The 13887-nt window shown below is 47.0% G+C and overlaps 1 protein-coding gene across 1 annotated transcript in view; it reads left to right on the plus strand.

The window, feature by feature from the left end:
- The window catches only part of JPH3 (junctophilin 3), a 42897-nt gene that overhangs the window by 7315 nt on the left and 21695 nt on the right, over positions 1–13887 (plus strand). The window contains exon 2 of the mRNA XM_007422120.1: positions 6470–7247. Within this exon, the coding sequence (XP_007422182.1) occupies positions 6470–7247 (778 nt within the window). The remainder of the gene's footprint in view (positions 1–6469; positions 7248–13887) is intronic.

Here is a 13887-nt window from a genome sequence, read left to right on the forward strand (position 1 = left end):
ATTTCTCAAAGCAGATCTTTCAGACCAATTGTTCAGGTCTCCTCATGCAGGAAATAAAATTAAAAATGGGTGGCCTCGTCTAAAGGAAGGATGGTAGACAGACAGGCTAAAGAAAAAGAGAGAGAAAATAAACCCTAATCCAAACTCAAATCCCACTTAACTTCACAATGGACGACATGGTGTGCTTCAGCTTGATGATCAATTCCAGCTCCCATCAGACCAGAAACTTTCTGGCTAATCAGGGGCAGGATAGCATCTTCAGCCTCAAAATCCCCATCCAGTAAATGAATTCAACCACATCCTCACAGGCTGTGGCAAAAAAGGATAGGCAACTCTTCTAGGGCTACAGAAACAGATTGTGTGATTTACTGAGTTCAGAAGAACCTCCAAATAGGCCTTAAAATCATATTCTATGTTCTGAAACCTAGAGTCTATGTGGTGAGATTCTACCCTACTCTCCCTTGTGGAAACTCATGAAAACAAGCCTTTTCTCGCTCTCTGGAGGGTACAAATCAGTAAGACACATGTGTTTCAGCAAACAAAGAGGATGCTGGAAGAATATTGTCTCTAAGTGCAGTGTGCATTTTAGCTGGAGACTGTACCAAGCAGCAGTTTTTCCTGAACCTGCTTCCAAGCCCATGAAGGAGGGTTGCAGAAAGGCCTTCTCTTCTCCCAGGATTCATGGGACAAAAATGGTAGCTATCTCTCCCTCCCTTCTTCTCCCTCTTCTCCTTCCTTCCTTCCTTCCTTCCTTCCTTCCTTCCTTCCTTCCTTCCTTCCTTCCTCCCTCCCTCCCTCCCTCCCTCCCTCCCTTCCTTTTTTCCATCTCCCTCCCTCCCTCCCTCTGAAGCATCTGTCCTTCCATTAGCAGTGCTTGAGAGTGAATGTCAGTCCTTGGGTAGTAATTAAATGGCACCACACAAACATTCACACTCACACACAACATTAGCAAGCGTGGGAAGAACAATAAGGTTTGTGGGACCAAAAACAAGTTTAAAAATAATTAAGGGAGGATAAGTGCGCGCGCACACACACACCAGCCCAGGGACAGTTCAGGAGAGACTGAATTCTCACTGGACGGGCCTGGCCAGCTATGCTATTTTATGCATCTCTTCTTTCCTGAAAGGGTCTATACGGGGGAGGGGGGCGAGTCCTGGCTCATAGCATATCATGCTGCTTGCTAGGCAGAGAGAGAGAGAGCGCGTGGATGCATGTACGTATTTTAACCAGCTCTGCTTTTCAACAGCTAGCAAGCTCTCAGCAAGTCCCCCCCCACCCCATTCTTTTTCAGCCAAGGTATTCTACTGTACGTCTGAGAAGCTTCTCAATGGCCACTGTTCATTGAAACAAATCCTGCTTCCCAATCCACCATTGGAGGCTGACGCAGCCTATTCCCAGACTTGCCACTCAGAAATCCAGATCGAAGTTCTGGTGCAGGGCGTGCGTGTTTCCCTTTCCACACTCAACAGCGATTCAAGCCAAAGGCCCCTGCCATTTTCTTCCCAGCATTCTTTTCCCTCTGGGCTCGCCCTGGCCCAGGATCCTGGCTGTCACAGCTCCCTGGTGCCAATGATTTCTTCTTTGAGAGCCCATGTTCATGAAGGCATCTGAAGTTCTTGCTCAGCCTCCCGGAGAAGCATTCTCCACTGTCCTCAAGATAGTATTCTCCTTTGCTTCCACCATGTCTTCCTTCTTCACCTTGAATTCTCTCTTTAATTCTCTCCCACTTACTTCAGGCAGAGATGAGCTGTGCCTACACCTCTGCCTTTGGAGTGAGTCTCCTTGGCGCCTGCAGCCCGGCAGCCTCTGGGGGAAGAGAATTTAGTGTGCTGGCCTCTTTCAAAGGAGCAGGTGCCAAGGATGCCCCCCACCTCCTTTCTATGCCAGGCCAGGTGGCAAATCACCTGGAATGGAAGCAAAGCAACGAACAGGAAGGGTGGGAAGAGAAGAGAAGCAACTTATTCCAAATTTGGTTGCAAAGATTCATAATTATGCTCTCTTAATACATGGAGGACCCAGGAAGAGAATACAGCAGGGTTCCTCAACCTTGGCAACATTAAGACGGGTGGACTTCAACTCCCAGACTTTGAACAAGGCTGGCTGGGGAATTCTGGGAGTTGAAGTCTACCCGTCTTAACGTTGCCAAGGTTGAGGAACTCTGGAATACAGCAGCACCAGGGTAGACTATTGGACCACTGAGCCCAACAGTTGCTCTGAATGGCAGCCGAACTCGGATCTCAGGCTGAGAAGAGCTTTTCCTCTGGCTGGACTCACCCAAACCCACCAACCAGCAAGCCACATTTCAGCTAATGGTATTGTGTGATCACAGAAAACAAGTTGGGATGTAGCTCTGTTTATTTATAGTGGCTATGTTTTCTATGTTGGCTGGGCTCATACATTAAAGTATTAAACTTTAACCATGGTTTGTTGAACAAGTCAAAGTTGAAGATTCACATCCCACGCAAACCTCATAAATTATGTTTTATATACCGCAGTGGTTATGTTCATGCAGTATTTTCATCCAGAACCAGATCTACCAAAGTATTACTTCATGTAGGGAGTGTGTTTCAAACTTGGCAACTTTAAGATGTGTGGACTTCAACTCCCAGAATTCTGGGAGTTGAAGTCCACACATCTTAAAGTTGCCAAGTTGGAAAAACACCGACGTAGGGTGTGACCCATAACTAATTTTGGTTTATCCAACCAATCTCATTAAAATAGTGGCTTAGCACCCAGCACATGGTGCTAAGCCATCATACAGTAGGTTGGATTTGGCCATTCATTTTCTGAGAGCCCAGTCATTGCAATTTGCAAACCATGGTTTATGGTTTAGCATAGTGTGGAGAGTTTTAGCCCCAACATAATTAGCAGGCACCAGGTTGGGAAAAGTGGCTGTAGATTTCGCCATTCCAGTCTGAAGCAGAACTGGGACACCCAATTTCTTTAGGAAAATACTACTGGGATGAAAGCAGAGGAGAGGAACAGCAGCCTCCAGTTTGTTTATATTGTCCCCATCTCAACACAATGATTCTGCAAAGCACTGAACCCCAAAACAAGAACATAACATACAAAATAAACAACACAAATAATAACAACAAACACAGCAAATACTCAGGTCTAAAAACAATCCATTTGCAACCCACGGAAGCCAAAACCCACCAACCCACCAACTGAGTTAGCTAGTTTAACCTCCCGGCTCCAGTGCCCAGGGAAACTTCCAAGTCTTTCATATTTGACAAAAGACCAGAAGGGCCCAACCCATCCTGATCTCAGGGGGGAGGCTGTCCCACAGGGCAGGAGCAGCAAGGGAGACGGCCTTCCGGGGGGTGGAGGAAAGGGCGGCAGCCGCCCCAGAGTTCTTGATCAGTCTTTGATGCCTCACCAACTCTCTCTCGGCGCATTAGTTGCCCATCTGCCGCCTCTCTTCCCTTCTCCACTTGACTTATCCATCCATTGCTCTTAGCCACATAATTAATGCGTGGCCTTTCTCTAAAGTCCTGTCCAGGCTGTGGTTAAATGGGCAGCAGACCCTTTGCCAGGGGCAGGTATGGGCATGGAAAAGGGCTGCTCCCGTTGGTGCGGTTTTGCTCATTCCCAAGGGATGATCCAACATTGGGGATGTGCAGCTGCTCTTCTTCTGCAAGAAAAAACAAAACAAAAACAGCCCCTCGGAAGAAGGCATGCTTTTTTGTATGATCCACTTTCTCTGAATTAGGGGTGGAGTATTAGTGCCCCCCTCCCCGACATTGTTCAACTTGGAGGCCCAGAATTTTCCCCACTGCCTTTGCTCCTGTAGAATTGCTGGGAGCGTGACTCGTGACTCGAGAATCTCGAGACAGCCACATATTGCTCCCCGTCATCCTAAGTCCATTGAGAGCCCTAAGTACTTCTGACACACGGAGAGGATTTGCACAGCACATAAAGCCTTAGGTGATATGCTTCCTTTGGGCTTAACATGCTTGTAAATCCAACCATTGATGGCCAATTCTAAAATAAGTATACTGTAAGAACTCAGCTAATTGTGACTTATTCATCCAAATCATGACGAGGCAACCATGACGAGCATGATGAGTGAACCAGTTTCTGACACCTGCTTACAGTCCCATTTCCATCTAAGAAGGGCCTTTCATAATGCTAATTGATAGCTTCCTGTGGAGTCCTTGGTGCTTCTGTGCTTGGTGCTTGATCCTTCTCTTCTATTGATAGTTTCCTGTTTGAAGACTCAGCTTGGTTTGCCTTTTCCCTGGCCAGCATTTGGGGATTATCCCTAAACTGCCCCTTAACTAATCAACTTTTGTCCTTTCATCATCCACACTAAGGGAAGAGGAATACTGTGTTATTAACTTTTTTCAATGGGATGTGCACAGATCTTCTTTCTGTTATAATGAGATGATGATAGGTAGGTAGGTAGGTAGGTAGGTAGGTAGGTAGATAGATAGATAGATAGATAGATAGATAGATAGATAGATAGATAGATAGATAGATAGATAGATAGATGATAGATTCACTCAGTCGTAAAGGGAAAGAAATAAGCTTAACCGGCAAAGCCAGGTTTTCAATTTAAAAAAACAAATCTCCGCTTTGTGATTGTTCTTTCTATGGAAAGTGAACTACCAATCTCAGGGCCTTATCCTTCAGGAAAGTAGATTGCCAAATCAGGTAGCAGGTTTTGGGTTCGATGAAAGTGCAACAGACGTTGTTATTTAATCTCCTATTACTTGCCAGGGAATAGGAAGAGATGATTTAGGATTTCCTGCCTTTGGGCAGCTCGATTTGGATGATGATGAGCAGGCGCACCACGGAGCCTTGCCTGCCATTGCCTCGGCCCAACCTTGATAAATAAATGTAACTGCAAGTCATAGTAGACATTTACCTACCCAGACCTCAGTGCAATTAACATTTTGCAAGTACACAAAATAGTCACATCCCAGATTTTAAAAACAGCACAAAAACGAATAGCATAGGAAATGCCGGAATGCAACAATTAAGAAAAAAAAAAAAAATCTGTGGATTCCCTATCCTGAGTGAGGGAACAAAATACGGCATCTCCCGAGAAGTGTAGAAGATAGAGGAATTGCACTCCCTGATTTTCATTTTCTAAAATCAAGTCTGCATTATTTTTATTTTCTTTGTCTCTCCCTTGCAAAGCTGTATGTTTTCACCTGCGATTCGATGGAGAGATTCAACAGGTGTACACCCTTCTGGCATGCGTGTAGGGCTGCGTGGAACCTTTGAATGTGTTCATGTTTGTAGAGCTGTTTGGGGGTGGAAGAGAATAATAACTGTTTGCTAGTTGAAATATGATACACTTAATTTGAAGATGTACAGTTTCTTTCTGGTGATGGACCTCCAGCTTCTTGAACTCCAGTGCACCATTTTTCTTTTGGTCCAGCAATGCAGCTGAGTCTGGCGTAGGCCTCCATACCACGCCCCCTCCTCTTTTTCCCATAGATTTCTGTATCATTATCAGAGCGTCCGAGAGAGAAAAAGGACAGGTCATGGCCCCTTTGATAGTTGTGGGTAAGGAAGGAAGTGCAAATGGGATGAGCAAAAGCTTGGTAAGGACATTTTAGAGTTGGTGGGTCTTGCTCAGGTTTCAGGAAGAGAGGAGAAAGCAGTGGCAGGATAAGTGTGTCAATGGGTTGGGGTAGAGTTAAGCAGTATGGGCCAATGAGCCAGGAGATTGAATGAACCAAAAGTCACCTTCCAGAACTTTGCAGCTGCTGGTTTGGGTTCATCCTTCTCGGCATAAGCTCGACCACTGATTTTGCAGCACTAAATTTGAGCCCTCATTGACCCTTCACCCAAAGGGAGAGGGCATGGTGAAAACCAGCCTCCTGTGCTGCAGTCAGAGCTGATTACATGAATCCTGACCCAAGAAAGTCATGGCTTGATCCAGAATTAGCTGGAAGACTGCCGAAAATATATATGTAAGCTGGGCTGAGGCGCTCCTTGGAGAAGAACAGGATGTAAATATGATGAATAACTTCTAAAGAGATGGGTGGTAAGCAAATGCTACGAGGTGCAGAGTTCTGACCTCTCCTGGATCAACCAGGAACTGCTCTGCAGTGTTTTGGGTTTTCAGCAACCGAGCCCTGGCACAATCCCCCTCTCGCCCACCCACAGCCGCCTGTCAAGAGCTTCATCCCACATTCTGGTGGCAAATTATTTTGGCTTTGCTTGCTGAGCACAGTTGCCCTCCCCCACTCCCAACTTGCAAGAAGAATCTCAGCCGCTTCCAGCAATGGGAGTTTGAGCAAAATTCTTCCCCACAGCTGCAGAAAAGGCAGCAGCTTTTAAACCATATCACAAATTCAAATGTTAATGGAATGTCCTGAAGTTTGTGTATGTGTGTGTGTGCCCATGCACGTGGAAGAGCTATGCCATGTTGGATGGTGTGGCTCAGAAGGCTTTGTTGTGACCCGTCTGCTAACTCCGTTTCCTTTCCTTTCTCGCCCTTTGCTCACAGGCACGTACCAGGGCCAGTGGGCTGGAGGGATGCGTCAGGGCTACGGTGTTCGGCAGAGTGTCCCATACGGCATGGCTGCAGTTATTCGGTCACCACTAAGAACATCGATCAACTCTTTGCGCAGTGAACACACCAATGGCACAGCGTTGCACCCTGATGCGTCCCCTGCCATGGCAGGAAGCCCCGCCGTCTCCAGGGGGGGGTTTGTCCTGATGGCTCACAGTGATGCAGAGATTCTTAAGAGCAAGAAAAAGGGTATCTTCCGCCGTTCCCTGTTGAGCGGGCTCAAGTTGCGCAAATCTGAATCCAAGAGCTCGTTAGCCAGCCAGCGGAGCAAGCAGAGCTCATTCCGGAGCGAGGCGGGCATGAGTACTGTGAGTTCCACCGCCAGTGATATCAACTCCACCATCAGCCTGGGTGAAGCTGAGACCGAGATCTCCGTCATCGAGGATGACATCGACGCAACCACCACGGAGATTTACTTGGGCGAGTGGAAGAATGACAAGAGGTCGGGCTTCGGCATCAGCCAGCGCTCCGATGGGCTCAAGTACGAAGGAGAATGGGCCACCAACAAGCGCCATGGCTACGGTTGCATGACTTTCCCCGACGGCACGAAGGAAGAGGGGAAGTATAAGCAGAACATTCTTGTGAGTGGCAAACGGAAGAACCTCATCCCCTTGAGGGCGAGCAAGATCCGCGAGAAGGTGGACCGTGCCATTGAGGCAGCCGAGCGTGCGGCCACCATCGCCAAGCAGAAAGCGGAGATTGCAGCTTCCAGGTAGGTCTCTGGCCATGGCTTTGTGGGGTTGACCAGCCAGGAGGAGGAGACTCGCATTCTTACGGTGACTATCGTTGAAGGAGTGAGTTTGGGATCCAGAGGGAGGCCCTTGAGATTCTGCATCCTCCATAGGATCTGAGATTGCAACCCCTGGGGGTAGCGCTCGCTGAGAACTGGGGGAGCTATGCTTCCAGTGAGTTGGAGAAGGCTGTAGATGAAAGCAGTGTAGAGTTTCGGTTTGGAATGGCAGTGCTGGCTGAGATTGAACATTGCCATAATATTCACTCTGAGACATTGGGTCAGTCCAACATATCTCAGTGCATAATTTACCTTAGTGCAGTCCCTCTAAACGTGTGAGATGGAAGTCACATCACCTTTTTTCTGGTATATCAAAAAACTATATCATAGACATAACAGCTATCTAGACATGCGTTTACAGATTGATTCCAAGTATGGCAGTGGTAATTTGAAATATTCTTCTCAACCAGAGAATGAATGTAGAGAAGGCTTCTTCCCGCACTAAGACTAAGACTCAGATTAAGACTCAGACTAATTCAATTTATATCCTCCTCTCTTTCTACCCCAACAATTCCTTGTCTAGAATGGATAGCAGTATTCTGTACCTTGGGGTAAAGCTAAGAACGCCCCCTTTATTTCATTCTAGAGGGAAGTCATAACTGTTCTGCTCCAGCTTGAGTTCAGAAGGGTCTTTGATTATGACTGTGAATTCTGGCTCCTGTTTAGACCACAGCTCCTCACTGCCAGAACAAGGAGTTACTGAAAAAATTAAAAACATCACCTGCATGGCCTAGGAAGGCAGAAATAGTTTCTTCCCAGATAGAGCCTTTCTGATAACTTCCATCATCATCATCATCATCATCATCATCATCATCATCATCATCATCATCATCATCGTCGTCATCGTCATCCTATGCCTGCATTAAACTGACCCAGTTTTACTCCTTTTGTTTAATTACAGGGATATTGTGGATTGAATGAGATTTTTAGGGAAAAAAATGGTGTCCTTGCTCTGAAATGTCTCTTCGTTCCTTCTTTTTCTCCACTTCATCCTGGACAAGCTTAAAATGTGTACACTGTAGGATGCCCTAGAGCAGTATGGTTCAAGTTTTCCAAACATGGAATCCATCTCTAACCAGAACCTGCAGCCACTCTCAATGAAACATGGGTTCCCACATTGGGGAAAGCAATGGGAGTTGTGGCTGAGTGCACCTGGAGGGTGCCAGATGAGTAATGGCTGCTAAAGAGACTATTTTAAAAGCTCCCTGCCTTGTGTATCTTTCTCCGGTGAAATGAAGACGGGGTGGAAAGGGAGAGGACACCCAAATGGAGAGATTCTCCATGCCTCCCTGTTGTTTCCTGGAGATTTTCTGCTGCGTTGTTCACTGTGCAACCAGTAGCTTCCTCGCCCTCTGTAACAGTCTATTGCAGACTGAACTCAGATATGAAATTCAGCAGCCATATTGTAACAGCATTCCTCCTCCTTAGCTAGAAGATGGAGCATGAACAAGGAAACAGCAGCAGTTCCTTGAGTGGTACCAACTAGACCTCATCTTGGAATTCATCACAGTCCAGGAGCAATTTGCTGGGCGGGCTTCTTTTCCCTTGATACAGTTGCTGTCTGTTTTAAAACGTCCTGCTGGGTGTATCCTTCTGCTTGCCACCCCAATCAACTAAAAACCAAGGGTGGGTTTTACCTTTGGTGTTTTTTAATGGTGCAACGGATCAAATTCTACAGAGCAGGAATCAGGCATGCTAGCCACTTCCTGGGCGATTCTGTTCCTTAGCATAATGAACCCAGTAGGGAATGGATTGCTTAGAAGAATCCAGGAGACTACCTTGGGTTGAGATCATCCATGATCCATCTCTTGCATTTGCTTGGAGATGCTGCCTGGAGAAACCTGGGCTGTGCTTCCCCCCTCAGTGGCTGAAGACCTCAGGGAGCAGATGAGCGATATAAAGGAGGCAGGATCCCATCTCCATTTTTTTGAAAAAGCTTGTAGGTGATTTAGAGTGCAGGTCCTACTGTAGATTTAGCACCACTATTTAATTTCTTGTCCCAAATCAGTGGGAAATTGTGCTGTCTACAACATTTCAGTGATACAATCATGGATGTGAATTTAGGGAGGCGGAATAGCCATGCATGGCTTACAGATGGACGATTGAATACTCCTGGTTTGGAGAGAAGAGTTTCTGTTAGCACTTAACAGGTGGTGGCGTTAATAGCAATATTATCATGCATGACAGTTGTCAAAGCCTTTGGATGTGTGAATAAGTAATGTAAGAAAATAGTGGGGTGTCTTCCTCTCTCTGTAACTTATTTATTCACATCTCTGTGCCATTCCATGTGCAAAACAGATTCCACTCACTAGTGCATAATCTTAGCTGGCCACCACACAACTTGGATTAACGGGAATCCATATTTGGATCTCTCCTCATTTTAGACATCTGGGCTGAATGATTGAGAGAGCGGGGTCCGTTTACAGCTAACGGTAACACACAGAAAAGTTTCTTGTGCTCCAGTTAGGGCAGGATCCCTCTGAGACCCAGCTGAGGTCATTCCAGAGAGACAATGTTTAAGGAAAAACAGTGGGACATGCATCCCACCTTGATCTATTTTAGAGGGTAGTGGGAGTGACCATTAGTGCAGGCAGTGAAAGGGGTGGACACAGCTGATGGCTCTGGGTAGGAGTGCCCATTCCTAAGTCATAGACTTTCTTGGTTCGTGAATGTGAATCAGGAGGGATTTCTTCCTGAGGATGTAGCTTGCATCCAGGGTTAGCCACTGTCTTTCCATCAATGCAGCCACACCTCATTTTGAACTAGGATCTTGCAAACCAGTGGTAAAGGTCCCTTCTAAGCATGTCCAAAGTGTTGTTCATCAGCACTGAAAGACCGTAACGAACCTTCCAGCATTCCACCTGAGTTGTGCTTCAGCAACACAAAGCACGTCTTGCTCCTTCTGGCAGAGGCACTTCTCCTCTGACCCATTCCTGGGGTGGCCTGGCCACCCAGACCATCCCGAGGCAATGGAGAATTGTACGAAAGGCACATAGATAAACTGGCATCTACGGCGGGGCTACATCAGTGCTAGAAAGATCTCGGCATGGAAGAGGGCCAGTCTGTCTCTGCTGGACCGTGGACTTCTTTCCCAACCTATTCTGTTGTGCTGCTGGTCAACGTGCTTTTTTGGTTTTATCCATTCTAGCAATTCGGCCGTGAGTCTAAAAGAAAGCGTAATTTTTATTGGGGAGATGCATTAAAACAGCAGGCAGAAAGAAATATAGGGAAGCTTGTCAGTGCAGAAATCAAAACCACTCAGTCAGGGCATGGGATGTCTTGCCCAAAAAAGAAATAAACCTTAGTGTGGGAGCAGCAAAGGCTAGTTTGCCACAGCCAATGTGTGTGTGTGTGAGAGAGAGCGGGGGGTGGTGGTCTTGTGGCACCCTAGAGATAGTGAGATAAATGCTGGTAAGGGTTGGTGAAGAAGAGGCTCAGGCCAGCCGATGGCTGGAAAATCCTGCCTAGGTTTTTCAGGAGACCCTGAGAAATGTGATTCCTTAAGCTGCCACAATCAGAGATGCTGGGGATCAGATACCTGCTGAAGGACACCTTCCCTTGGGGGCAGATGACACCTGACACCTCCCCTGGGGAGGGCGGGGGGTTCTTCCGTCCGCCACCCTCCCCCAGGTGCAATAAGCAGCTCTGTTTGCGAGGCTCCTGTGCAGAGCACCAGTCACCGCCTCCTCGTTCGCTGCTACAGAATACAAAAATAGTGCTGCAGGGTTTGCCCATCAGCCATGCATGGTCTGGAAGAAAAACCTCACGGGTGCCCCTGCCAGTCTTTGTGGATTTGCTCTCTGGTTCCCTCGAGAGGTCTATAGTATGATGTATGGAGGGGGGTGGTGGTGGGGAAGGTGGGGCCGCCCTGCTAAGGGGTCCCACAAAGCTGGAGATGCTGGAAATGGGGAAACATGGCTGGGGAAGGAACAGTTTGGTGCAGAACGTTCTGTCCCTGCGCTCTTTGGGTGTTTTTCAACAACAAGGCCAGATGGAAGCAGGCAGAAGTGGAGCGGCAGGGTAGCGAGACAGGAAGAAGAAGAAGAAGGTTCCAGTGAATCATTCTTGGCAAGGAGCTCCTTTTCAGAGAAGGAGGTCAGGGCGGTGAAAGAAAAAGGGCCAGCCCTGTGCAAGAGAGAGAAATGTGATCCCCCCCCCATCTGGGCTAAACCACTGGATGACGAGTATCCTCCTCCTCCTCCTCCCTGCTCTCTTGTGGTCTTTCCTACTCAGCCCCCATCCACCCCCACGCCCAGCCTGGCAAAGACAGTGCTGTTCAGGCTGTCTCCCTTATGGCACGCGCTCAGCTATTAATCCTGCCAGTTTGGTTCCCGGGAGGAGAGACCAGGTGGCACCAGGGAGGAGGAAGAGATTCAGAGGAGGAGAGGCGCGGCCCATTGCAAGGATCAGCTAGTTCGGGGGGGGGGGTGTTTAAAGCAGGAAAGCCATTCACTTTAACAGCATTTTTGGGGTGTGGTGATTCAAGGGCCAACTGATTCACAGTAACTGCAGGAGTTTTCCCCAAGCTGGTGTTCCGCAGATGTTTTGGGATTGCAAACTCCTAGAATCCTTTGTAATCCAGTGCATTTGACGCCTTAGGAAATTTGCAGAAAGTTGTAGTCAGAAGTCCATGAAATAGGTAGGCGTGCATGATGATGATGATGATGGCGATGGCGATGGCGATGGTGATCTAATTCCCAAAGATGGAGCATTCGGTGAATATACATCCAATTTGATTTTTTTTTTTTGGTAAAAAATGGGATAACAACATGAAAATAGGAAATATCAATGGGCCTTACACAAACTAGCCAAGCACCTTTTAGTTGGGGGTGTTCTGCCAACTCATCCAATGCACTGGATTTATGGTTCCATGTTTCATGTAAGCCCAGAAAGTTGAACTAAATCATGGTTGATATAATACACCCTGTGAGTAACAAACTTCTTAATAACACAGGTGTATATTCTGAAGGAGATTAATTTGAAAAAATGTGGAAAGTTGGAAAAGCCAATCCAGACTGGATATAGTGCTTAAGGTGGATGGCTCAGGTGAAACCAGGTGAAGATCTGTCTGGTGCAAATGCATTTAGATCTTGCTTTCTGGTATGGGTTGTGTCATTCCAGAGCTGCTTTTGGACTGCATAAATTTCTTCTTCTTCCTCCTCCTCCTTCTGCTCTTCCTGCCGCTTTTATTATGCAAAAAGCAGAGACAGTAAACTACTCTCTCTGTAATTTAAAGGAGAAGAAGAGCTACTTTCAGCCCCCCAAGCTGCTTGTTTTCAGGCAACTTGGCAAGAGCATGTATATTTCTGCGTTTCTCTACTCTCTTCTTCCTTCCCTCCTTACGGGGGCTGTGGAGCCCTGAAGCTTGCTTTGGAAAAGGCATACCCTTGAATTTTCCTCCTCCTCCTCCTCCTCCTCCTCCTCCTCGTCCTCCTCCTCCTCCTCCTCCTCCTCCTCACTTTCTCTCCTCACCCCCAACTGCCTGGCTAAATGAGGCCAGATGCCTAGTTCCCTTTATCAGACAGACCTTTTTCTAATCAAGCTGCAGCCATGAGAAACTGTCTTCTTGCTCTGTTCTCCAACATCTGCGGGTAGAAAACAGAGGCAGCATCAAGACGCAACAGCAAACCCTCTCAATACATTTGGGCTGCTTTCATGGAAATTACTGGAACAGTCTGCAAGAGCTGCCAAACACAGATTTAGATTAGAGGGACCACCCCAGAATTGAAGCATTTTGATTTGTTTTAGCCCTTCTTCTCTGGGCAGGCTCCCCACAAAAGGGTTCTGCAGGCATGGATTCTTGTGCCTTTAAGAGTGTTTTGATGGGCAGTACAAAAAAAGCGGGGGGGGGGGACACTTTTCTTGCGTGGATGGAGTGGTGTTACTGGTGGATGTGGTGAACTCTCTCTCTTTGTGTTATCTCCAGGCAGCAAAAGTTTATCTTGTGGATTCTGCATCTCTGGCAGATGATAAAAGAGGGCAGAGCCCATGTGGGAAGCAATCAGAGCAATTCTGCTGCCCTAGGGACATCTGGATATTTGTCAGTTAGCTAGGAGATTTTGGAGTTTTCAGGAGTTGCTGGCATGGAAATACTGTCATGAAATAAATGCATATATTTCTCAAGTCACTGGGTGGATCTAACTGTATTTTGTGAGCATGCTACGTTCTAGAAATTAAACAAGACAAGGGTTCCTGAAAAAATGGGCTGGTTCTGTGAAACACACTGCAGGTAGAATATTTGTACTCCTTGTGCTATAGTGTTGTGACGGAAGAAAGGACAGATTCATATTTGCCTGAGAACACTCAGATTTATTAGCGAACCATGATTCTCCAGACCAAAACATTCTGCAGTGTGGGACCAGATTTTTGACTGATCGTGACTCTTCAGTGGTTAGGATATTGGGCTCGGACCAGAGACTCTATTCATACACCCAAGGTGGTGGTCGTGAAGATAAAATGAGGGGAGGTCTCCATCTGTGCTGTTGCATACTCCAAGAAGAGGTGGATTATAGATGTGGTGCCTTCCAAATACGTTGGGATGGCAGCTCCAGGAATTCTGGGG

This window comes from Python bivittatus, unplaced genomic scaffold, assembly GCF_059951505.1.
Source record: "Python bivittatus isolate LINGU-HERP-01145 unplaced genomic scaffold, Pbiv_v1 ctg000190_np1212, whole genome shotgun sequence".
Classification (NCBI taxonomy): Eukaryota; Metazoa; Chordata; class Lepidosauria; order Squamata; family Pythonidae; genus Python; species Python bivittatus.